General features: G+C 41.7%; 1 protein-coding gene across 1 annotated transcript in view; it reads left to right on the top strand.

Annotated features, from left to right (window-relative positions):
- Positions 1-25,078, top strand: part of TRABD (TraB domain containing) — a gene marked incomplete at its 5' end in the record, with an annotated part of 50,419 nt that extends 25,341 nt beyond the window's left edge. Inside the window, 5 exons of the mRNA XM_084621218.1 lie at positions 2,915-3,025; positions 9,728-9,867; positions 11,971-12,143; positions 16,292-16,403; positions 20,530-25,078. Of these exons, the coding sequence (XP_084477344.1) occupies positions 2,915-3,025; positions 9,728-9,867; positions 11,971-12,143; positions 16,292-16,403; positions 20,530-20,707 (714 nt within the window). The 3' untranslated portion in view covers positions 20,708-25,078. The remainder of the gene's footprint in view (positions 1-2,914; positions 3,026-9,727; positions 9,868-11,970; positions 12,144-16,291; positions 16,404-20,529) is intronic.
- Between the last annotated feature and the right edge of the window lie 2,282 nt (positions 25,079-27,360).

Raw genomic sequence — 27,360 nt, 5'->3', positions numbered from 1 at the left:
TCAAGTTAAAAGGACAGGTTCATAATCTACTGCAGATATTTTGATTTTATCCTGAACCTTCGGCATAAGTAGGTAGTATTGACATCAGTGGGACTGCTTGTGAGTTGGTATTTACAGGCTTGGTCCCAAAACAAGAACACTTGTTGCCAATCTGAAATCACATGTGAATAAGAAGTTAGTAATTTTCTGTGTGTGTATGGTCTCTTTCTGACTCCTGTAGCTAGAGCAATAACTAGTCCTTCCTGTTTTGTATTTATGTAGTCTCAAAGACCAGGATATTGCAACATATTTAAATGTTACATTTTTTTGTAAGGTTTTCTTTAAGCAATGACTAAAATTACACAGCCTCTGTGCAATCAAGGGATCATCATCAAAGTTTCTAAACAATTAAAATAGGAACAAAATATTACTCTTTGCTTATTATATCTAAATATGAATGCAGTAGTTTTTTGCCTTGCAACTTTGTTAGAGGAAAAGACCAATGAAAATCTTATAGAAAACTAATTTTAAATCATTGTTGGACCTTTTATATTTTTTCCTAAATAGGAGACTTATGAAAGCTCATGATGGCAGCTCTGTAGTGTCGTGTAGTCAGCAATTCCTGCCAGGACTTGGGATGACTCTCCTTTTGTGCCACTAGGGGCAGTGCGAGTAACACGCACTTGTTCACTTTAAATTATTATAATTCTTGTGCTGTTCTTTGAATGACCATTTCAAAATATAAGGTCAATAAATAAAGTTGCCTGTGGATGAGGGTCCTTTGTATATGTAGAAACACTGTGCATCTTACCAATTCCCAATAGTAATCAAGCCTGCCTTGGTTGGATATTTTCAAAGACACCCAAGTCCCACTGACTCTCAATAAGAGCTCGCCCCCTAACTGTCATCTGTGCTTTTGACGGTTTCCCACCTACTCTACAGCATAACTGGCTGTTCTCAGCAACCTGCTCCCTGTTTGTGACAGCATGATGTGTTAGAGCAGTGTGAAACGCCCCGGATTAGTTAGCAGGGATTTTTGAGGCCTCTTTTCCAGTTTCAGTTCTTGTTGGTTCACATCCTGAGTTTTGATTTGCAGTGGAGACGCAAAATACAAAGCAAAGCTCAACCTAAACAGCAGAACTTTGCCTTGATTTCAGTCAAAGAGTCAAAGCCACCCAGTCATCATCCCAGGGTTCTTTAGCAATCAGTGACTGACAGGGAGTGCTGTACTGGGGAGAAGGGAGGGTTTCTGAAAAGTGGGCAGTTCGGGACTCTTGGAAAAGAGCAAATTCCAAACTGCTAAACCCTATAACCAAGAGCTACCTCGCCTCTCATCCTGATTTCTCCCTCCCTCTCTCCTCCCTCCCACCCCACACCTTATGGCTGAAATGACCCACCCTCCCTTATGCCAGGTGCCCATTTGCTTCCTCAAGCTAGAAATTGGCCACAGGGAGGTGGCTGGGGAGGTGGTGTTGTGAGGCCAGGCCAGGTCACGGGGAACTACCAAGTGAAGTGCACCAGGAGTGAGAAGTCATCAGGCCAGCAAGGAGAGTGGGAGGGAAGAGGGCGGGTGGTGAAAACAAGTGTTCGTTCATAGAACGCATGGGACAAATGCGTCCACAAATTCAGGAGAGATCCCCAGCAAAATAAGAGGTTTTTTAATTTTTTTTAACTAAAGCGGCTGAGGCTGGATTCCTGCTGAGATCACTTGCTGCGGTTTGCTTCTTTAGGACAGATGTAATTAATTTTCGCTTGTGTTCTGGGTTTTCTTTTTGAACAGTGATGGAAACACTCCATCCTGCTTTGTAGCAGAAGGACATAACTGCAGTGTATTTCAGTCAATCATGTTCTTAATCTGCCCAAAACGCAGTGCCTGTCCTATTTGCTCAGACTCAAGAAAATAATAGGTGATAGGCTGAAGCAGATAGCAGCACAAGTCCAGACAAAGAGATTTAAAGTCTTAAATGAAAATGCACAAACAATTATGTGAGTAAAATGCTGCTGAGAGATTACTCAAATATAGCCTAAGGATGGGGGCTTGTATTTATTGTCTAGTTTATCCTCAAGTACATCCGGTTTGTTTGTTTGTTTTTTTTTTTTGGTTTTTTATTCTCTTGCTGGGGACCTCTCCTGAATTTGTGGAAGCATTTGTCCTTTGTTCTGTGAATGAACACTCATTTTCACTACCCTTCCTCCCTTATTCTGCAGCCCCAGGTCGAGTTTAAAGTTGTCTTCCCTTCACGGAAACTGGCAGTGCTACAGTTGCCAGCCCCCTAAGTTGCATCCCTTCTTATGCCCACAGAGTGGATCAAGCTCAGGGTTTTTATTTAAGATCTCATCTGCAAGTCCATGAACAGGAAACTACCTGGTGCTCAGCTTATCTAGATTAGAAAGAGGAAGGTCTGATTGGACTCAGCCAGAGTTCAGCGCTGTTTGAAGAATCTAGCTGTTTCATGGTTAGATTGCTAGATGTAGCCCACTCCACTATCCCTCTAGCAGGACAAATGCAGAGCAAATATGGTCATGTTCTGTGTTACTTGTATTCGGAGGAGAATGCAGTGTTTGTTCTAATTCATTCAATTACAAATGTGTGGTATGAGCTCTCTTACAGTTCACATGGACAGATGCTTTCTTCTCACCTTGGGCAGGGGGGGCTGAAACAAGACTGATTTATTTAATTATTTATTTGATTACACACCAGATTGTTTGCTCAAAGAGCATTTTTAAGGATGATCCCGCATATAAATGATGAAAGCTGAAATAATGAGAATGGTGTTCAGCCGTAAATCAGCTCCAGAGGACGGCTACAATGTTTCTTCATCAGAATGGTTGATGGTTCTCAGTGATTGTCAATGGCACAATGTCTGCGTGTACTTCCCAATAATCCATACAGTTTGATACTTCCTGTTTAATAGTTTTTTCCCTTTTCTGGTAGAATGGAGTTATGTCAGGACTGATGCAAATGCTTCTGCTGAAGGTCTCTGCTCACATCACAGAACAGCTGGGAATGGCCCCAGGAGGGGAATTCAGGGAAGCTTTCAAAGAGGTAGGGGCTGGAAGTTGGTTGTTTCTAAGGTAAAAATATTGGTCTCTTGTACCTCAGTCAAACTAAATAAAGGCACTTGTTTGGCTAGAGTGCTCTTTTCTGATCCCTGCCTTATACATGGTGAGGCCAGAGAACTAAAGATCTTTTCCTTAAAGGTGAACTACAAAGAAGAAGGGAAAATGGTGGTGTCTGCTCCTTTCTGATGTGTATATAAAGATGGTTCCATAAAGACTTTACAAAAAAATTTGGCTTTTTTTTTTTTTAACGGCTTTTGTCTTCTCCCTAGAAATAGTGATATTCAGTTCTTACATCTCTGTTTTTGCTGGGGGATAATGAAATCACAGTAGGACTCCAGCTGAGAGAGAGGGGTTGCTAAACATTTCACACACAGCTTTTCTCCCAGTTTTGGCACTGGTCCTTCAACGAACTCCTTGCGGGTGGAACCCTGTTCCAATGCCTTTGTCTGGAGTCAAAAGGATTTGCATGGGTATTGCAAACACACCCACCTGTCTGACTAGACCTCTCCTCCCCTTCCAGCTGAGGGCGAGAGAGCTGCAGCTCAGGTTCATTATGTCCTGATGGCAATGTTGTCCTTCTAGTTCTCCAGATCAGCATTTCCCCAACTGCACTGGAACTCTCTATGGGGGAAGTGGGGACAGGGGACCAGAGACTTTGAATTAACAAAATGTACTACTTTTGCAATGAGCAAAAACGTAATTAATTGAATTAAATATATGAAGTGGTGGCTGTTAAAATCAACATTTGCCAACAGTTCCCACAGTTTTCCCTATATTTAGGTTAACATGTTATGTAAAATGTTATCTCACATAGCACTGTGTGGTGACTGTTGGGGGAATACTGATTTTTTTTTTTTTTTAAAAGCTGTGTCTTTCCTATCCCTCGTGTGAAAGGGAGGTGGTGTGTGAGCAGGCTGGCCAGCACTGTCTGTCTGGTGATCCAGAAGCTGAACATACACATAATGGGTGAGAGAGGAAACGCTACTTCTTAAACTGGCAGTTGAACCACATGGGGAACACGGCAGCATGAACACAGATGAGGACAGCCTCAGAATTCAGCTGTCTCCCTAAGAATAAGGGATGGATTCTGCTACACTTGTGTCTGTGAAAATCTGCTGCTCCGCTCCCCAGCACCATTTATTTCCCTTTATTGTCAGTAGCAGGAAGAACCAGCCACCCTATGAACACCACCTACAAGATAAGAATGTAGCCAGTCCTGTGGAGGGGTAAATCTCCCCTAAACTGGCTGAGACAAGATGTCTCTTCATGAGCCTGGTGTGTTTTGAAACTTGTTATAAATAGAAAAGGAGTACTTGTGGCACCTTAGAGACTAACAAATTTATTTGAGCATAAGCTTTCGTGAGCTACAGCTCACTTCATCAGATGCATGTAGCTCACGAAAGCTTATGCTCAAATAAATTTGTTAGTCTCTAAGGTGCCACAAGTACTCCTTTTCTTTTTGCGAATACAGACTAACAGCTGCTACTCTGAAACCTGTTGTTATAAATAGAGTTTCTAGGGGGGCCACAATCATTAGGAGAGTCTAATAGGGTTGTGACAGGGGCAAGTTTGGGAATCCCTAGTTCAGAGGATCCTCCAGCCAAAACTGGGGGGATCCAAGATGTCTTATCTCTAATATAAAAAGACAGACTGAAAAAAGTCTTTGCAGCTATCTAAATAGTAGTAATAAGGGAAAGGGCACATACACAATCTTTGTTTGGTTTGCAGTTCACCTTTAAGCCCAGGACAGAAACTTGTGTGATAACATGAACATGCTACAAGGATTTCATGGTGCTCCTGCAGCTTAACAATGCCAGGAAAACTGCTTTTTAGCTATATGCTATAATTCATGGGGAAATACAGTCTGAGTCCTAGGTAGAAGGACTTTGAAAGGAGTGAACTGGATGTATTAGGAAACTAAGCAGAGACCTGCTCCACTCAGTGTCTCTTGACATTTCAGTTTTACTGCATGGATCTTTAAATGCTGAATTGTTTTGATGCAGTCAAATTGAGTGAATAGTGCCATTTACTGCAGAGCTTTCGTTCAGTAATTAGTAAGTAATACAGTTACACTGATCATGCTATGTCTGGGCTGTGCTATGAGGCACAAAGCTGAATACTAATCTGATGGGACCTGTGTGTGTCCAGTCCTTTTTTGGAATGGAATGGAGGGGGGAAAAGTAGCAAGAAGGTTGTGTAGTAATATACTAACTGGTCCTGACCCATATTGTTCTACCAAATACTCTGCAGTGTCAGAACCCTTGTCAGCCCATCAGGCATTAAATTTAATAATGCTGCTAACTTGATGTCTCCTTTTTTCTGAAAGTCCATTATCAATTGAAGGAGAAAAGTAGAATCCTGCCAGTAGACTTATTTCTGTATTTTGTAAACACATTTGGTTTGATTCCTCACTGCCTGCCCCTTATGTAGTCATTTACACCTATGCAAAGTGAAAATACTGTGGTATCAAATCAGCATGGTAGCATTTTACAACCGCTTTGTACAGGTGTCGATGACTACACAAAATGCAAGGCAGTGGGGTATTCTGCCCATTGTCTTTGGAACTCCTAATGGATTATAGAATCATAGAATATCAGGGTTGGAAGAGACCTCAGGAGGTCATTTAGTCCAACCCCCTGCTCAAAGCAGGACCAATCCCCAATTTTTGCCCCAGATCCCTAAATGGCCCCTCAAGGATTGAACTCTCAACCCTGGGTTTAGCAGGCTAATGCTCAAACCACTGAGCTATCACACTGTCACACTGCAGGATCAGGCCCTTGATGTGATCTATCTTATTGATCATATGAAAGACACTTTTGTCCCAAATAAGTTCCCGTACTATATAGAGAGTCTGGTTCCTTTAAATATTTGTGAAGTAAACCTTCGTATCTTTGCTTCATTTGGTTTAATGTTCCTCTCCCTCATTTGCCATTTGTCATGTTGCCAGCCATGGACTGGTTCTTTTGTGGTATCCGGCTTAAGATGTTATTTCTTGCTCAGCAGAAGCTGGGCAGAAATATGTTCATACCAATTGAGAAAGTAGTACCCATACCAACTCTCAAACCTCTTCTAAAATGATACTGATCTGAATCTTCACTGACAGAACAAAGTATTTTGAAATCATGTTTGGAAGGACCTTTTTGAGAGGCGGAGAAAGAGGTTTGCGTAAGGGTCCACCTAACATGAAATTCATGTGTTCTAGACAGGGCTCTAAAAGATCTGTGGCTTCACGTAGCTCTGACTCAAAGATCTGTTATAGCAAAATCTTTTCTCACCAGGGCAAGCCATGTAGTGTCTAGTATCCCACTTCCACCAGCCTTAGGCTTTCTGCCTCTCACTCCATATTGTGTGATGGATCCAGGATATTACAGATCCTCTGAAAGCAAAATTTAAAATAATTAAAATCATTTTTGCTTTTGACCTTATCCAGATCTGAATCCAAGTCTCGATCCCAATCCTATCAAATGCAGTCATGTGCAAAAAGCTTTTTTCTGCCTAGCCAAAAAGCTGATGACTTATTCGGTATGGTACAAAAGAAGATAGAGAGGGTCAGTGTGCTGTTTGATATGAATAGAGCCCTGGGTTTTTATTGTAATAACTGTTGCATTTCATGGAAGAAGTATTCCTTTGAGATATTACATTGAAAATGAAAATGTTATTTGCCTACAAAATATAAAATTTTTCTTTGAGTGCTAGTCCCTCTTTGTCTCCCAATGGGTGCACATGCACGCCATGCACCTGAGTCTGGAAATTTTAACTAGCAGTGTGTATGTGCACAGTAAATCTCCTCATGCTCTTGACCAAGCATAAGAGGCAATATGGGCTGACGCCTCTCCAGTTCCTTCTTATTGCCTCATGGCCTGAGTCAGCTTCTTATTCCCAGCTGCCTACTACTCTGATGACACCCTCCCCTTTGGGCTAGCAACAGCACCCAGAGTGTTTACAAAGGTTTTTTCTGTGGTGGCAGCCTAAATGAGACGGCAGTTACAATTTCCCATATCTGGGTGATTGGCACTCCTGCTAGGAGGTCAAGATGGTGATGGAGTATCTGCTCCAACTTCTAGCAGCCCTTCATTGGAGCCACGCTGGATTCTGTTTCTGTGAGAGTTTTCCTTCCAATAGAAAGACTTCAGTTAATGAGCAGCCTGATAACATGGATTACTTACAGACCAAGAAATGTGGTCAGAATGTGCCTTTCATTTTTAGGCCACATGGCTTCACTTCGGTGACACCATTTGCCAGCCTTCATCTACAATGTCTACAGGCCTGGCTCTGGTCAGTCTATTCACCAGACAAAGGTCACATCAACTCCAAGTGACCATTCCAGCCAGAGTCATTGGCTCCCTCACCTGGGTGGTGGAACCTGGAGAGAGAGAGTGGGCATTGCCTCCAATGCTTCCACCCCCAGAGCCACCAGCATAACGGGAGCTTCCCTTCCGAGTTGGGGTGCTCACCTGAACAACTCCACTGCACAAGGTACCTGGACTCCATGGGAGGCCAGACTGCACATCCATTGTATTAGAATGGAGAGCAGTCCACTTGGCTTGCGGATCCTTTCTCCGGCTTATGCATTTGCTCCATATCCAAGTGATGTCAGACAGCATCACTGTGGTCCTTCACATAAACAGGGCGGAGCAGGATCTCTTCCTCTTTGACTAAAAGCAAGCCATGTACCTCCCAGGTGGTCAGAACTTTTTAGCAGACAACCTGAGCAGGCACTTCACAGTGGACCTCGAGTAGGAGAGTCATGACTCTGTCCTGAAGAAAATATTTACTCAGTGGGGTACACCTCAATGGGATCTTTTTGTTCTCCAAGCAAACAGAAAACTTCCCCTGTACCGTTTCAGAGGAACTATGAGCCATAGCTTCTAGCATGGTGATCTCCTGTTGTCATGGACAAACAATCCCATTCCCCGGCTACTGCAAGTCCTGAGAAAGATCTGTCATGACAGGGCCAGAGTCATTCTCCTACCACCCAATTGGCCCAGACAGTTTTCGTTCCCAGAGCTCCTGAAAATATCAACCTTCCCCCTGGTCCAGGACCTGCCCCTTCTCAGACCTCCTAATTCAGGAGGGGGGGCAGCATCAAATACCCCAATCTGGACCCATTCCATCTCACATTCTGGTGTTTGGATGGGCATCAGGAGTAGAACGCTCCTGTTCGGCACCTGTTCAGGCTATCCTTAGCCAGAGTAGGAAGGATTCAGCTAGGATCTGTTATCTAGCTAAATAGAGACATTTCTCTAGTTGTGTGGAGCATAATCCGCCTTCTCCAGGCATTGCAGATATTCCGGCTGTTTTAGATTATCTCCTGTATCTAAAAAACTCGGGCCTTTCCATTAGCTCACTGTGAGTCCATCTCACAGTGACTGATTAGTGCCTGCCTGCCTCCCTCCCTCTGTCTTCACCCCCCTAACTGCAGTAAGATTCAGGAGGGGCCTAGTCAGGACCTTTCCACCAGTGGTCAAACCTACACCTCAATGGGACCTCCAACCTCCTCCTGTCAACACACCCCAGACCACCGTTTGAACCCTTCGTGACATGTGTCATGTCCCACCTGTCTATGAAAGTTTCATTTTTTGTTGCGAGCGCTTCAGCCAGGAGGGTGAGTGAGTTGGGAGCAATCATGGCAGACTCTCTTTAAACAGTTTTTCACAGGGAAAAGGCATCTCTTTGCCTCCATCCTAAGTTCCTCCCCAAGGTTATTTCTGAATTCCATGTAAACCAAAGTATCCATTTTTACCTGTCCTTTTTTTTTTTTCTAAAACCCCATGCTTCTGCCAAAGAGACATGACTTCATTGACATCAGATGTGCCCTGGTGTTCTACTTGCAAAGGACCAAGCCTATCAGAAAATCACCAAGACTTTTTCTCGCCAAAGGAGAAAGATTGTGAGGTCAAGCAATATCCTCTGTGAGAATCTCTAACTGGGTTTCTGGGTGCATCATTGAACGCTACAGGTTAGCACACATACCTCCTCCTGATGGAGTCAGGGCACACTCCACAAGGGCAAACGCCACCTCTACAGCATCCATACAAGACATTCCAATACTAGATATATGCAGACCGGCCACCTGGAGCTCCTTCCATACGTTCTCTATGCATTGGGTGCTAGTTCAGGCCAGATGCAGCAGTGAGAATTGCAATACTGCAAGCATCTTCCTCACACCCTGCTCATATCTGAGCACTGCTTGTCAATCACCCATGTGCAGAATACATGGGACTAGCACTCGAAGAAGCAATGAAGGTTACATACCTGTAACTGGCTGTTCTTTGAGATCTGTGGTCCTGATCTGTATTCCACTACCCATCTTCTGTCCCCTCTGCTTTGGATCCTGCTGGATTTGAGGTAAGAAGAAGAACAGGAGGGGCATCAGCCTGCACTGCTTCTTGTGCTCTTGGTCGGGAGAATGAGGAGATCCACTATACATGTGTGGGCCAATGGACACTGCTTGTCAGAATTTCTGGACTCTGGCACGCATGCATACCCATGTGTGGAATACAGATAGGGACCACACATCTCAAAGAACTTCCAGTCACCTGTAAGTAACCTCCATTTACCTGATATGTAAGTGTGATGATATTTGCCCTTGTTTCCTTAGTGTTCTTTAGAACATGTAGGTTAGTGTAACTAGTAATGGTGTCCTAACAATCTGCTAACAGCTAATGTGTGCCTTCTCTTGCAGGCTGGTAAAGTACCTTTCTGTAAGTTTCATCTTGGGGACAGACCTATCCCTGTTACGTTTAAGAGAGCCATCGCTGCACTTTCTTTCTGGCAAAAAGTCAAGCTTGCCTGGGGCCTCTGCTTCTTATCTGACCCAATCAGGTATGAGTAAGTGTTTTTAGCTTTATTTGAAAGGTAGATTGTAAGTAACCGATCCTGCAGTTTGCTGAGCATCCTCAGTTTCACTTCAGTGGGAGATGAAAGTCCTCAGCAATCTGTCGGAGATGATTGGGCTCAAAATCAGCCTAGAGGAAGAATTATCAGCAAGTTCTTATTCCTGTCCAGCCTCCCTGCACCCTTTGGTAGAAGAAGGGATTGTGACAGGGACAAAGTGGAGCTCTACTGTGTCAATTCACAGCTGTTTTATGGTCCCTTAGGGACCATAGCGTGCTGTCATATTTCAGCTTGAGAACTGAGATACGATTACCAGCTCTCTATGCAAGGAGGTCTTGGCACAGAAGAGACTATGGACTGTAACCTTTAAATGTCTGACTGTTCTGTTCATTAATATCACCCTTTATAAAGGGTCTTTGTTAGCTTTCCAGGAAGTGTTACAATAATGCAATGGTTCCCATTCCCGTTGTTCTGTCTGTGGATTTTTTCCTTCCAAAAAAATAGGTGGGGCCAAATAATTCTGCAAAAGCAGCATTAATTTGCATGGCTGAGGAGTGCATTCCTAGATGCCCTTGCAATTTACTTGTGCTCCCAGCAGATGTATAAAGAGTGGTAGTGGGTTTGCAGGGGATTGGGTGAGGAGGATATATGCGAAAATCCATTGGACCATTCTGTCTGACCCATAGCACCTGTCCAGTGCTCTTGTGACTGGAACCATGAACAGCTTAGAGGAAACTACATGGGTTTTTAGGGACCTAGAACTGAACCAAGACGGTTTCACCTTCTGTCTCCCATCCTTGCTTTAATTTAGGTTTCATTTATTGCTGTTTCCATTTATGCATATATTGCCAAATCCAGTTTTGGAGCCAGTGTCTGACTCTTTCTTTTGACTTGTTAACTAGCAGCTGATCTACAAAATATGGGGGTAACTAATATGCTTCATTGTCAGCCTGTGACATGAATTTTGCTCTTATTTTAAGAAAATTTTCATTGACTGAAAGGTGGATTTCTGTGCAACTCCTCTCTGCATTTTCCTCCCAGGAAGACATTGATCATTAAATAAGAACAGGCAAATTTTGTTGATTATTATGTGTATGGGAAATGTCCCTACACAGGTGAGCTTACAATCTAAGTTTGTGTGTGACAACAACTGATGGTAACAATATAGAGGGTAAGAGGGAGGTAAGGAAAGACAGCGGTAACGTTTTAAGATCATGATGACTCAGTTCTGGTACACTCATATCCTGATGGTTATGTGAAGGGTTTTTAAATAAATATCTACATTTAGTCCAAACAAGCTGGAATGATCTCCTTAAGATACTCTGTAGAAAATGCACAGTACACTTCTGCTTTTGGTTGTCCTTGGCTCCTGTGGCAATGTCCCCAGTCCCAGAACGTTTCATGACTCAGCTATATGGAAAGTAAGCAAATAAAACACATTTTGGTGTCTTCATTACTTTTATTTACATAAACGTTTATTTTCATGTTTCTTTTAACTATCGCCCGCGCTACAACTCCAGAAACAAACCCAAGGCTCAGAACTCCCAGAAATACTACAGTACTACGTGGTAAATGAGCTGAATTTGCTCTGCAGCTTCTTACTCATCCTCATTCCTCACTCCCACTCAGGGGATTGCCAGCTCAGAACTTTTTTCCTCAGATCTTCAGCGGGGGTGTCCAACTTTAATAGGAACATACAGAATTCTTCCCGTTTCCTCCAATTCATGGCTTTGAGGGTACACCTTTGGAGGTGTCCTTCTGTTCCTCTCCCTGTGCATGCTCTCAAATGCTCTGTGTTGTGGTGACTGATCTTGCTGCTTCAGGACTGCTTGACAAGCCCCAGGAGGAGCACTGTAAATAATGCTCCTTAACTGGGCAGTGGTGATAGCGCCTTCCCTCAAAGCCTTGGCACGTTGTCAGGTGTGCGGCCAATTTATGTATTTGTTTAGCTTCCCATGAGTAAGGCGTAATGACTGACTTCTATTGAATAGCTCTTAGATGATTGACCACTTTCTTTCCCTTTCACTGAGTTCAGACACACTGCTTAGAATATGACTCTACAGACATTGGGACTGTTTCTCTTTCTTTCAGTAAAGATGACGTGGAGAAGTGTAAACAGAAGGATTTACTGGAGCAGATGATGGCTGAAATGATTGGAGAATTTCCTGATCTTCATCGAACAATTGTATCGGAGCGAGATATTTACTTGACCTACATGTTGAAACAAGCAGCTAAGCGAATAGAACTACCTCGTGCTTCAGAAAGTAATTGCTTTAAAGCAGATTCTTAACTTTGTGTTTAGCAAGCAATATGTTCTTAATGTAGTACTCCATGATTTTCCTTCTTCTCAGGAAATCTGAAAAGCTTTGCCATCTTGCTTTGTAGACAGGTACCAGGTGTAATAAATGAGATGTCTTCGTAAATTATAATGCTTAAAAAATAAGGGAGAATATTGTTAGATTAGTATGACAGCCTCTTCTACAAATAGAAGTAGAATGAAATTTTTAGCTTTATGAGAGTGCTTTGAATAATGGATTCCTCCTTCCCATCATGCCTATTTCAAAACAGGAAAATACTAATTAGGCTGCTAAAGTTTGAAAAATGCAGGAGTCAATATTACAGCACAGGATGGGACTCTAGTCTTCTTTTATAAAAGCAATAATATACTTCAGGAGGGTGCGCATACTGAATATTGTTTCTCAAGTCTCTAAAGGCACTTGGCTGTCACTTTTGTGATCCATAATCCCTTGGGATGCATAAAATAATAAATTATGGGTTATTTTATACCCGATATCTTAAGAAGATATTAGATGTAACTTTAGTGTAGGTCCACCGAGACTGTCTCCCGCTTTTAAAATTTCACAAATGTTGCACTTGGGCCTCTGCTGCTCCCTCACATGGTGTTTTCCTCCGTGATTCCAGCTGGAGCAGCAGCAGAGTGAAACTGGAGAAAAATCATTCAGTTTTGCTGTCAGTCCCATTTGGGTCATGAGAGAAGCAGTAGGTGTCAAAGCAACATGTGAACTGTCTCCCTTTACTGTTGGGTCTGGAGTTCTCCGAGAAGAAAAGGTGATAAAATTTACCACCTCTCTCCTCCCAAATACCTCAGCAGTAGTGGAGGATAGTTTGTGCAGTTTCTCTGCATGGCACTTCCCATGTGACCCAAGAGGACCAGGGTGAAACTGCTCAGAATCACATAGTTTCCAGCAGCAAAACAAAACTGCTTTATGCAAGATCAGCATGGCAATGGCCTCATGCATGATTGAGCCTGGTGATGAGAGATGAAGGAGGAAAAGGGGGGGGGGGTAGATTAGATTCCATCACTAAAAAGGAGATGCTACAAGGGACACGAGTAGAAAGGGGCTCCACCCAGGTCCTGCTCTTCATGCTGGCACGGTAGCTCCTGCTTCTCTTGGTGCTGGAAAGCAGGATGGGCCCAAGGCTTACCATTCGGGAGGCATAAGGAGCAGGGATTGTGGTGGGTGAAGCAGGGGCTCCTGGAGTTTGGGAGGGTATAGCAGGGGGGCTCCCTGGGCTGGGGCTCCTGGCAGGGGGTGGGTGTTAAGGGCTTATAGGCCAAGGGAGTCAGGCTGAGGGTAGGGGTGGGCAAGGGAGGCTCAGGCTGGTGGGGATGGGGTACTTGGGAGGGGAAGAAGAGAAGTCTTGGCAGTGGTGGGGGCACCTGGATGAGGAAGAAGAGTGGGATCTGGTTGTGTGGGGAGGAGAAAGTCCAGCTGTGGGGGGGGGGGACACCTGGGCAAGGAAGAGGAGGGGGGTCAGGCTGTGTACGTGGCACTGTGTGGAAGGGGAAGGGAGGTTCAGGCTTGTGGTACGGGGGACACCTGGGAGGGGAAGAGGAGGGTCAGGCTGTGTGGGGAGGGGTGGCACCTGGGAACTGAAGCAGTGGGGAAAGCAGTGGCTGTTTTTTTCGGACTCTTGGAGGTGGCAGCTCTATTTGGGTTCTGACCAGGTTTGGCCCAGCTGCCCTCTGACACCCCCCCTCACCATGGCTCATGAATGGAAGAGGGGGGCAAACATCAGTGAGTGGCATTGTGACCTGCCACACAGCATCACAGTGCCACTCAGGTTTGGCTCCCTAGGGAGATGCAGACAGGTTTGGCACCCTGGCAGCTGGGCTGCTTCTTGGCTGTCTCTGGGATGGCCATGGCGATCAGGGCCATGTAAGAGTAGGGGAACTTCAGGGTGGGGTCTGGTTTCTCAAGTCCCTTCTCAGGGTTCAGCTTGTCCTTGGCTCTTTGGGCCTCCTTGCTGGCACTGGTGTCGTGACCCATCAGGTATCTGCTTTGGGGTCCTGGTGGCTGGCCATTATGGCACCCATGTTTCTTCTTCCCAGGGGTAAAGAACCAGCTTTCCTGCTCCCTCAGCTGCTGAAGCCCAATCCCACAATCAGTGTCTCAGTCCCTTATTTGTATCAATTTGGATCAAACTTGCGTCCAGAGCCAGCTGAGACTCAATGCCCCTTTTCCTTAGGAGCTGGTAAAGTTCCTCTTAGTTCTGCCCCTTTTTTAAAAGGCAGCGAATTGTCTCTGGCTCAAGAGCCTCCGAAACCCAATGTACCAAACTACTTGCTCTTGTGTGATTTGTATGGTCTCCAGCAAGTTTTGTGTTCGTCCGGATCACTTTCCCTCGAGGTGCAGAGCCAGCTGAGCATAGTCAAGCTCATTTCTAAGTCATGTTGCATAAATATAGCCAAGTGATTAGCCTACTTAGGTAACATTTCCTGGAGAAAAAGGAGAGTGGGTATTAGATTTTTTTTTTAAATTAAATTGCCATGAATATTTAAATATTCTATCTCTATTAATATATTTCATATTTTTAAAAGTCTCCTCTGATCTAATAATAAATGTAGATTTTTCTTTTATTTGCAGACAATATATCACATGCTCTTGTTTAGTTTAAGGGAGGTGGGTGGGCTCCCAATTCCATAGTTCACAGGGCCCCAAAACTCTTTAATCTGTTCATGCTGGTGAAGGGGGAGAAGAGAAGTAAAAATGGGGGGAGCGTGGAGTAGAGGAAGGGGAGACAATGAAGCAAAGAGTGGAAAGGAAAAAACAGTAGGGAGGATAGATAAAAGCTATTTGGAACAAAGAGAAAATTCAGGGGAGAGATCAGGCAAAGACCTAGGGGATAGAAGAAAGCAGCTGGATTTTCAAGGAGATTGTCTGTCTCTGAGGCTTTTCATTTATGGAATTGTTAGCTGAAGAAGTCTAGCACACAACTGTGTGTTGTGTGTGTGCACGCATGTGTGCACGTCACAAGCAATTTATGGTGTCAGAAAACACTAGTGTGAATTTCTTAGTGAATCAGGCAAAAAGGAGAATCTTGTTTGTGTATTTATTATTTATATGTTGATTTATCCCCATCATGCTGATCCACCATACCTGGCAGAGAGAACCAGAATGGCACCAGTCTTGCTGTAGCATTTACTCAAGTTGGGGAGCTAAAACCTTATACCATGTTTTGAGGTTCATGTATTCAAAGGCCATGTATTCAAATAGGACCTCAAAATTTGTTCTTGAGACTTTGGTGGGCTAAATAGTGAGTGCATATTAGAAGGTGATTTGAGGTTCATTTTTATTTATATTTGAGCAAGGGATATTAAGTGCTTGAAACACAAATTGGAAATGCCGCTCCCAAAACAAAAATAAAGAAGACCATCAGATACTTTAAAAATAGGATAATTGCCCAGTCATGTAAAGAGAACCAGGTGGGCCAAACTCTGTGCTGCTTAGGATCCCCACTGAAATCAGTGGCACTCTGTGTAGACGGAAGGGTCCAATTTTGCAGAGCTCCCTTTGCAGGCTCGGGGCCCAAACGTGTTTTGTATTGTACCCTGATGGTCACTAGACTCAGGTGATCTAGGTTACCCAAATTCCAAAGATGGGCAATGGAGAGTGACTTACTACGATATGTAAGCTTCCAACACCAAGTGCTTATCTGTCAACCTTGACCGCCACAGCTGGATATAATAGGAGAGGAGGTCTTTCAGGGGACCAGGTGTGAGATCATTCAGGGCTTTTTGGATCATTGCTGAAAACCTTGAATGCTGCCCTTCAGAAGCCAATAAGAAGGCAATGCAAAAACTTCCCCCAATTTTATGTGCTCATGGCAGGCTGTACTAGGGAGGAGCTGCATTCTGCCCCAGCTGGAGCTTCTAGGACTTAAAGTAGCACTAGAGCTAGTCAAAATAAGTTACATATGGGGGTGTGTTTATACATGTGTTTTTTAACTTTTTGAAAAATTTTGTTTCATGTTTACGGGGCGTAATTGAAATTGTTCCCTTGAAATATGATTACTTTTTTTTTTTAATTTAAAGATTGCTTACAGTTTGGCAATGTTTTTCTCACTGGAGAAGAGACTGATATATTTTTTTTCCCCTCTTCTCTCTTAGCTGAACCCAGAAAATGTATCCCGTCTGTTGTAGTTGGAGTGGTTGGGATGGGTCATGTGCCTGGAATAGAAAAGAACTGGAACACTGACTTAAACATCCAGGAAATCATGAGGTAACTTTCTTTCCTTTTTGGGTGTTGATTTAGTAGCTCCTCAGCTTTACAGTCTGCAGTAGCCTTTGTTTTTAATGCTTATAACATCTTGCTCAGGTCACCCAGAACCGTGAGCCACACTGTTACCAGTCTGCCTCAACAAGAATGAGCTTTGCTGCTGCTAAGCTGAGTGTCAGCTCCCCGCTTCACCAGCTTGTCTGCCTTGCCAGCAAACTCTTCAGGACTCTGTCAGTCCAAAACTTGCCTTGTAGGTAACAATCAGTGAACCCCAGTTCCCAAGAGACATCTCTCTGGAGTGTCCAGTTCCTCTCACTGGAAGTTAAGTTCACTGCCTCCAAAGAGATGGTGCCCACATTAGCTTGTTAGGTTAGCTGAAGACCCACACTTCACTTTAGTACAGCAGCACTGAGAGAGAGTCGTGTGTTACTACAAAAAAGTTTATTAACAAACAACATAGGTTTAAGTGTCGGTCCCAGGGTATTAGAGAGACGGGGTGGGTGAGGTAATATCTCTTATTGGACAGACCTGAAGAAGAGCTCTGTACGGCTCAAAAGCTTGTGTCTCTCACCAACAGAAGTTGGTCTAATAAAAGATATTATCTCACCCACCTTGTCTCTTCCGGTAAGAGTGAATGAGATATGAAAGGTTACTAACAAAACATGCTTTCTAGTGACTAAAACGTAATGTCAGCAAGTTTCAATCTTTGTCTAATCAGGTCTCTCACCTATAGTACATTCCCAGGGACTTCAACCCCCTTGGTTGAAGGATCCACCTTTCTCAGATGTCTAGAACTCTGGCCACATGTGTTTTTCAAGTGATGTGGCCAAAATGTGTTTGTTTCTACTTATAATTCCTAAAGTCCATTGTCTCTGTTTCAAGAGCCAGGAAGGCTTCCTAGGGGTATAGCCTCCATCCCTCTTGTAAGTGCTAAGTGATCATCTCCCCCACTTGCTGGTTTGATAGCTGCGTTTACTGTATGTGTAAATATACTTCCATTGTTTCTGGGCTCATCAGGCTCCATTTACACTGGAGACACAATCAAGCAGGCAAAACAACATACCTTTGTCTAGGACAGGCTGGGCTTTTAAGCATGCTTGCCAAATGCCTTTTACAAACACATTTGCAGCACACGTCTATAATTCTTTATACTCTGCATGTACATACGTCACTCAGTATTATTAATGACCAGCATATTATCAGTTCAGGTAGGTTACCTTACATGACACTTTTTAGATACAGGTTATGACAACACTGAGGTGGGGCAATGTGTGTGCCAGGCCTGATGTGAGTTGTGCTACGGTGTGCCATCTGCCAGCTGGCATTGTGGGGCTCTGGGGGTCAGCCGTGAAATGGTGTATAATACTTGCAGATTGTTCTTACAACAAGAACATGAGAGAAGCTGTAAAGGGAGGGGGGAAGCTGGATTTCCAGGGTGAGGCATCTGATCAGAAAACTGTCATGCCATGGAAAAAATTGTATTGACCTATGTTTAGGGCTTTTAAAATGAGTGTAGAGTATGTGATTCACAGGTGGGACCTGTAGTATGTTAAAACAAGAAGCTTCAAATATATTTTAACCAAAGAGTGAGACATTGTTGACCTCTGGGCTTTTGTTGTATTCAGGCAGCACTGCCTCTTGAAGTGCAAAATCACAGTTTCTCGTAATCCATTTACTAAGAATAGCAGTGAAACTGCGGCAGAACAGGAGACTACAAAGACTAGCCCCGCCTGCTCAGCATCTTGGGCAGCTGCTGCCCATGCTGCCGTGGCTTCACTGCTATTGTTCCTCAAGCTAGCTTTAATTTTTCAAAGCTAGCATGGGTGTGTCTACATGTGCTGCAGTCACAGCTCCTGATTTGCAGTGTAGACATACTCATAATACCTTGGAATTCAGCCCAGATTAGCAAATTCCAGAATTCACCATTTGATTTTTTTTTTCCCCTTGAATCTATTATGCCCCATTATTGTTGTACCTGAGTGCCTTAATTTCTCTAATGTATTTATCCTCCCAGTACCTCTATGAGGGAGGGAAATCCTTTTATCCCCATTTTACAGAAGGGGAACTGAGGCACAGAGAGGCTTGTCCAAGATCACATAGGAAATCTGGGAATTGAACTCAGGCCTTCCAAGTCATAGGCTTGTGCCCTAACAACTAGACCGTATCTTTTGATGGCTGGTTAGTATTCTCAGTCCAGTTGCTAGTGGACAGAGATCCACATCAGAGTCACAGTAACTGGCATTATTGGTACATTTGTTTGCATTTTCATTAGTGAGTTTGAAGACTGAATGGCATGGAAATTCACCTACCTATCTTCATGCCTACACAGGGGATCCCTCTAAGTCAAGCTTAAGACATTTTGACTGAACTGACACTACTCAAGGCTCTGACTGTGGAGGAGTTGTCAGTCCAACATCTTTCATAAGGCACTAAGTTTGCTTAAACTCTCCTGTTTTTTTTAATAGTATAAATAGGTGTGGCAGAACTTGGTTTGGTATTTTTTTATAATTTTTAAAGATATTGATAATTTTTAAGCATTTTTCAATTTTTATCAGTTTACACTTTCACAGTTGCGGGAAACTGGGATGGGTCAGACAAAAATTATTTAATGACAATGGGCATAGATTCAAAAAGTGAAGGCTTTATAACCGTTGAAACACAAATTGTCAACTTCACGTGTCAAAATATAAAAAGTAAATATCTTCAAATTGAGTTCTAATTTAAGCAGCATTTTTCTTACTTTGCCTATCTGTAAAATTTGATTATAACCAAATAATGGAAATAGTTTTGTCAGTTTGTGTGTGTACAGTGAAATTGATGTTTACAGCCATTTACTGATAAAAATTGAATCTTCCCAAGCCTAAGTATAAAGCAAATAATAACCCTCAGAGTACAACCATTCTCAAACCCCGACTTCTTGGCTGGTGTATGAACTTTCAGCTTTCTCAGCATATTTGAGATGTACAGTCTGTGTGGTTACGGCTGTGTATTCTCTGGGTATTCTTCCTAGATTTAAAGTTCTCCTGCTGTACTGCAGATACCTTTTTATTATGCCTCATAAGGGGCACAGTGATCTGGAAATAACCTTTCTTAGGATTCAGAATCCAAATGTGTATTTCCATTTACAGATTTTTGGATCATCCTATATTGAACTTACTGAACCCCCTTTTGCGTTTATATTCAGAGGTGATTTAAATTAGTTGAGAGACTGAAAAAGAGGGGAAAGCTAACTAATAAGGGGACATAAAAAGATGGAAGCTAAAGTAGTTGTTGTATCTCTATCCCCTGTCCTCCTCCCCCCGCCCCCACATTCTCTCTCTAAGTTGTACCTTTTTTCCAACCCCTCAAAATACAAGATCTTGTTTATATTAGGAAACTTTTATACTCATTGTAACTAAATTAATTTAAAATCAACCTAGTGACCCGGTGCAAATCTCTAATATATGTACACATTTAACCCAGTTTAAATCATGGTAATAGAGATTCAATTTAATCCAGTTTGTCTGTATTACAGGATGGCACCAATGTAATTAAATGTAAATACACTTATTTGTACCAGTGAAACTTTTTGTAGTAATGGCAAGTCCTGACCCTCTTTAAATCCTCATACTGATGTTTAACTTATGCCACCTCACACATTACCTTTGATTTTGGTTCTTTGTAGTTAAATGAATAGTCACATTAAAAACAATTCTGCATTGATTTCAATTTCTCCACAATACTCCTGACAGCATTCTTTGTGTTTGTTAGGGATTCTGATGGTAAAAGAGGTCAAGCTCCTTAGGGAATTAAGTTGTGCCCTATGTGGCTGGAAAGGTCATTGGTCCAGATCCGCAAAAGTATTTAGACTTCTATTGATTTCAGTGGAAGTTAAGAGCCTAAGTACTTCTCAGGAGTATACTACTTACCCTTAGATTTGGAATAAGATGTTGGATGTAATCTATGACCTTGAAAGAATCATTTGCTCTGTCTTAATATACCCATTCCTTGCAAGGGCTCCTGTACTAGTAAAGTGTGTTGTAATGACAAACATTGTGGCAAAAATCATCAGCATTTAATGAAGATGGGGAAGGATCTTTTTCTTCCAGCTATGTGGATGGTAACTTTGTCTTTATCACCTTTACTTCAGTGTGCCTCCACCGTCAACTTCGAGTAAGGTTCTCAGATTTGTCATAAAGGCAACAGTTTTCGGACTGATGGGATATGGCTGCTACCGGGTAGGACAAAGGACAGTTCAATTTGTTCTCTCGATGCCAACAACACAGAACTGTCTTCAGAGGCTGATGGAAATTAGACCTCGACATTGAACGCCCAGTTGAAATACTGTCTGGAGATAATTGCAGAAAAGAGTGCTAAAGACAACACATGCTAATTGGGATGAAAAAGAGGGACTGAGGATTCTAGTCATAGATTCCGTTTGATGCTGAGCCGTGCTGAATTGCTGTGAAGTAAATGGGTTGCTATTAAAAGCTACACCAGCTGTGACCTAATGAATGAGTCTGCTTCCTGATAAGTGTGTGGTATGAAAGTACATGAGTCCAGTCTGAGGTAAATGAAATATGTTACACATATTATATATCATATTATATATTATGTGTATATATAATATATATTTATGATGATGTAGTACAGACAGTGTAAAGAGTGTATATTCTTGACTTTTTCAGAGGAACAAAGCGACATACGGTAACTTAATTGTGTTTCCGCTCAACAGCGCAAGGACACCTCTATGAGTAGTGTTTCGGTATAATACCAAATGATCGTTCCTGGTGCTAAGCACCTATAAAATGATTTAGAAGGACATCTTCTTACAGAAAATTTTGTATACATTTAGGTTTTTTTAAACTTCAGAGCTTTCAAAAAAAATCAGAATGGTACAGGCTATCAGACGTACACCGCCAAGTTTCTTTATGAGCCTTATTAAAGAACTGAAACGTTGCCTTTAGAATTGCATCTCTCCTTACAGACATCAGTAATAGTTTTCTCCTCTGTTGGAAAGGTACACACAGTAGCTTTATCAGCAGCTGTTGGTTAACTTCCAGTGTTTACAGGGCACTCTGTTCCTTTTGGATTTGATTATTTAACCATATTAGTTAGCCAAATCCTTTTGGCTTTAAGTTCAGTATTGTAAACTTTTGAGGCTAGAACTACTGTCTAATTTACTTTTCATGTTGCAAAGCTTTTTCTTTCTTTCTTTCTTTGGACAATGTGTCTGGGGTTGATATGCAGTACTTGACCTTACTGTTTTCCCTCCACACATGCAAATGTTTTTTTTTTATCACTATAACTTTTCAGTGGATGAGTATTTTACCTATTTAATAGAAAGAAAAGCAAAAATCAATTAATTTTTTTAACTAGCTATGAGGTTGAGTTTTTTATCTTTGCTGTTTGTTTGTAGAATTATGGGTATGACTTCAATTACTGTAACGTTAAACACTTTTTTTCAGTACATCTACTTCTAACCCTATGTTCATTATGTTTTATAGTTCTTTCTGTATCCATAAGACAGGATTGCCCTTGATTATAAGTGCCCTTGGAAACAAACTATTCCCTCCCCGATGGTATAGCAATCATACTTGTCATATCAATAATGTTTTAATCTCTTAATTTTATGTAAAAGAGGTCCATGTGCTACTGGAGCTCCTATGCAATTGCAAATTGGTTGAAGTGAAGTCCATATCTGTTCTAGTACCTTTACGTGGGGAGGAAGAGCTGAATCTGAGGGATGGCAGCAAGGAGAGGTTGATTTTGGTTTTCATACAGTTCAATAAGGTTAACAAACTGTGCTTGGTTATTAGTAGGGTATGTTTCCAAAGTCTTGTGTGGGGGAAATGTCTTCACACAATCTATTTTGTCCAACGTTTTTGTGCGTGTAACCTTCATGCAGAGTCTTTTTAGAAGCTTTTTCTCTTTAACCCTTAAGAAATGAATGGCCTAATCCTGTTTGCATTTATGCCACTGACATCACTGGCAGGCTGGTATGTCCATTGGGCCTGATACTCCATTTCCTTGCACCTTGTGTAGTTATTTAGATCCCAATCCAGGAAACCACTTCTGGAGATGCTTAATTTAAAGGATGTGTTTAAATCTATCCCAATTAAAACACTTATGTATTTAAGTGCTTTTCTGAATTGGGGTATATACCTGTGCAAGGGAGTGTAAAATACTGCCTACTCAGAATGGCTGTATTTCATACTCACTTTTCACAGATGCAAATGACAATGCAGGACACAGCGGAATTGGGTCCTTCGTCTTCAGTTTTCCATTTATTAACGTTTGAGAAACAAGCAGTGATCTGTATTGAGCTTGAAGGCAGCATTAGCAAATAACTAAGACTAGAAAGACCACCTGAATTCTGAGTCTTGATCTTTTGTAATAATTTAGTAACCTGGTTAGCAGTCCTATTTGAATAATTTTATTACATTTTTATGTACATTTTTAAAGAAAAAGCTTAAGCCCATTCTTCTCCTGGCTTTAGTGACCTACCAAAAGATTGGGAGTTTTTTCCCCTCCTGAGATTTCTCTAGGAGGTTTAGTTCAATGTATTAATGTTTTTTGCTTTAAAATATCTGTGAACATATCTGTGCTCAGGTAATTTTACACAAAAGAAAAAAACTAAGGAAAATTGCAGACAAATGAGCCTTAAATTTGTGTGGGGCTACCACTAAATGATTGTCTTGGAGCATTTTCAGATGCTTAGTATGTTATTTTTTCCCACATGCGCACAATTACCTGCACCCCTGGAAAATGGATATGTCAGTTACTCTTTGATTTTAATGACAATTTGATTATTACCAAAATTTGTTTTTAAAAGTGTATTGTTTCCCCCTCTGTATCTCTTAAAATATATAAACAGATTCTTGACACAAGCTGTTTGTTGATGAAGAATTTGTTTTCAAACTGGCAGATCATCAAAACCCACAAGTGTTTATCCTGGGGCAATCAAATGCCTGATGAATTTGCAGACCTAACAATCCTATGAATCCACATATAAGTGGTGTATGTTGTATACTTGATGTGCTATACTATCTATGTAACATGATCAATGTTTTACCCTCCATTAATTTCCTTCTGTATTCTACAATCAATCCTTTAGGTGTTAACAACATTCAGTGAAATTTAAACATGTTGAATTGTCCCAGCCCTCACTCAACCCTGTGAAGCCATATTGTACTTTTTGGTAAACTGTGCATTTGCTTTATGCATTTGTACATCTTATGTAAATCTGAAGTATTTTTAACAAGCGTGTGCCTTTTAGTCTACAACAGTTTAAACAGCAGTATGTTCTATGTTATCCAAATAAAATATTTTAACCACTGTTTCTCTTGAAGCCATTTATTTTTTATATTAGTCATCATTTTTAAAAAACAAATACTGGTTAACTAAAATAGATGCAAAATATGCACACCACCTAACGTATTTTTCTATACCATGACTATGTTGCTGAACAGCTTGGCCCAAATCCAGCAAAGCACTTAAATCCATGCTTAAATTTGAGCACATCAGTAGTTTCATAAGAAGTAGATCATGTGGTTAAGTGTTCTGCTTTGGATCAGAACCAGAACACTCATACTTTGAAGGACTGAGCCTCATAAGAGGCTAAAGGTGCATGAATTTGTGGCAAAATAAAACCAGAATTTATTTAATCTTGAAAATTGGACCAGATTAATCAAAATAACCCTTGCAAAAATATATGTGCAGAGCTTTAATTTTGTCAGGATAATGTTCATATTGAAAATAAATCCATATGTAACACAGTTAGATATATAATAGTCGATTTACTGATAATGGAATATGCTATGTGATTTGCCACTCAACTGCCTATACTATTTGTATGCATTTTTGTGAAGAAAGGGAGCTTATGACCACAGGGTTGCATAAGCATTAAGTCCTGTTATTCTTTCTTTGCCATCAGCAGAAGTTTTGCTTATGTGATCTTTGACTGAGTGCTGAATAGGCTATTTAGATGGAAGCAGACGCTGTTTTTAAATAAATGTTAAAATAAAGTGCTAGCCATGGAACTTCCCTCTGACATGCCACGGAAATTGTTAAATGAGTTCTGAAAGTACTGTCTCAGTTGCGGCCCAATCTGGCAAGATGTTGAATGGAGGAGGGTCCTTGTTCCCTTCCAGAATTGGACCCTCATTTTGCTGCTGGAAAAAAAGCCTTAAAGTAAAACAAAAATTACTACACTTCCAGCAAAGATGATCAGTTAGCTAACCCAATGGAAATAATACACGATGATTGGGCATGCAGTATACAGAAGTGCTTAGGGTGAGGCAGCTAAATCAAAGGAATGCCATGCTCTCTCTCCTCCAACCCGCATCCCTTCTAGTATGTTTTTAATCTACTCTTTTGTGTAGGAATAGAAGCCACCTACTTTTATAATCTATTGTTTATCACTGCTGTATACATACATTTGGCCAAGATAGTATTTATGATGAAAGGTCTTTTTAATAGATGCTGACATAATACTGAATCCAATTTAAATTATTGAATTAAAAATCACCCAGAGTTCCACTGGAAGTTGCTTATCTGAAGCTATGCATATGAAATGTAAAACCCTTTTAAAAGTGCCAGTTATGAGAAATATAACACGTTATCTCAAAGTGCCAGACAGTAGTGGGAACTACACATTAAAAAAGAGGAAAATTATGTCATTTGTGTAATTCTAAGACAAACTTGTAGTTGTTTGTTGTTTCCCTCTGAAATTAAAATAAACTTTAATTTTAGACTTTGATGTTTCAGGACTGTTTCTTTACTTCAAGTCTAATAACTCCTATCTAATAACATATTTTTACAGCTGCACTGATGAAGGGCCATATCCAGCATGAGGCTAAGCTCATTCACCTGCCTTTTGATATTGACTGCAAGTCTGAGCTATAGAGGGGAGCAGCTGAGTGTCAACTAGGCTAAAATTGGGAAATACCACTATGTGGTAGATTCCCGTGGCACTGTGCAGCCACCAAGAGTCCCTCTGTGCCAGCTATGTGAAATGGAGATGTTCTGCTCGGCATTCCTATGCTGAGGCAGATGTGTGACTTGTCAAATTGCCATGTATATTCTTCTTCTTTTGCCTGCTGTATTCTTATTGGAAGGGAATCAGATGAAAGCTTCCTCTACTGGGGGAACCAATAGCAGCGAAGAAATGGAGTTATCCTTTCTGCCCCCATTAGCAGTGGGGGAAAAAGAGGTAACTGGGGGAGACAATTAGCAAGGAGGTTGTGTCATGTTTTTCTTCACAGGTCCTCCCCTTCAGCAGTGTGTCCCCTGCCTCTTGCTTGATGCCCTGGCTGGTGTTCCAAGAGGCTGTGCTGGTGCAAGGGCAGCTCTGAAGAGCTCACAGCTTCTGACATAAGCACTTTCCTTTCACTCATCTGGAATGTTCTTTATTTTTTAAATGCTGCAAGGGGAAGACTTCTGATTGCTGGTTTGGATAAACAAACTGAGTCATACAGTCACTTCCACCTCTCACCCAATCCCAGCTTGATGCAAAATATTTTAGATGTGTGCTGTGCTGAGGAAAGAAGTGAGAGTTCAGCTTTTTTTAAAAAAAAAACATAAATGCATCTCTTCAGCTTTTTAAATTTTTTTAAAATAATCTCCTCCCAGCAAAGAGAAACTCCATGTCAAACAATGGTACAAACTACCAGCTATCAACTATGAAGGTAACACACAAAGTGCACAAAATAATTAAGGGCCAGTTTCTGACCCTCTGGTGTTTGATTAATACCGGAGGCCCATAACTGCAAATCAGCCCCTTTGGTTTCAGTGGGGTTACTTGCAGAATAAGATATTGCTCAATATGAGTAATACTGGCAGAATCTGGCCCTATTTTACTTTAACTGCTGTATTTTGCATGCTTTAAAATATTTAGTTCCATCAACTGGCTGCAAGGGGTATGACAATAGCAATATATATTTTTTTAAGTGGAGGTAACTAATGGACTCAATAAGAGGATAGTTGTATTTTGAAATGTTCCCCAGTGATGGCAAATGCACATAGTTCTTAAACTTTTATTTTTTGACTACGGAAACTCTCTTACAGTACAAACTTGCATCCAGACACGATCAATCATAATTAGCAATACAAGCATCCTATATAGTAACTGCCTAGGAGTCAGTCTCAGGACAGGTATAATTAGGGCAGTTCTTTCTCCCTCTTCCCCTCAACCTTTTGTTATCATTTAGTGAACTGTCCAGATAGCACCCGTGTTACTTTGCCCATATCTCTTCCATCGTCTCCTCCCTATTGTGACTGACAACAGACATAAATCAAAGCAATTGTCGTCTGCCTCCTGTTCAATCCTTTCTCTGTCCTATAGTGGGATTATGACATTGGAGATAAACCAACCAGCCCCCTCCATTGATGCCTTCATCATCCAAACTGGGTCAGAACCTTAGAAGTATGTTGGTGTACATTTTGACAGGTTTCAGAGTAACAGCCGTGTTAGTCTGTATTCGCAAAAAGAAAAGGAGTACTTGTGGCACCTTAGAGACTAACCAATTTATTAGAGCATAAGCTTTCGTGAGCTACAGCTCACTTCATCAGATGCATATCGTGGAAACTGCAGCAGACTTTATATATACACAGAGAATGTTCATATTTGGAACTTACTGTATGGATATTTGCCCTGAGTTCATCAGCCTAAGGGGAGACCAGGGATGAGGCTACTAAAGGGGAATGATGTGTCTTCTACCTTCACAGATGACTGAAGCTGGAAAACTAAATAATTATTACCCCACTATTTTGTGTTGATTTGCTCTCCATTAGGGATTTTCTTTGCTCAAATCAAGTGAGCCTTGAAGAAAGGCAACTAAGGCTATGTCTACACTAGCGAGCTTACAGCAGCCCAGCTGTACTGCTGCAGCTGTGCCAATGTAAGATAGCTCATGTAGCCACTCTGTGCTGCCAGGAGAGAGGTCTCCCATCTCCATAGAACCACTTCCATGAGCAGTGG

Source organism: Lepidochelys olivacea (assembly GCF_965140295.1).
Source record: "Lepidochelys olivacea isolate rLepOli2 genome assembly, chromosome: 1".
In the NCBI taxonomy this organism is placed as follows: Eukaryota; Metazoa; Chordata; order Testudines; family Cheloniidae; genus Lepidochelys; species Lepidochelys olivacea.
This window is presented reverse-complemented; position numbering and strand designations above follow the sequence as displayed.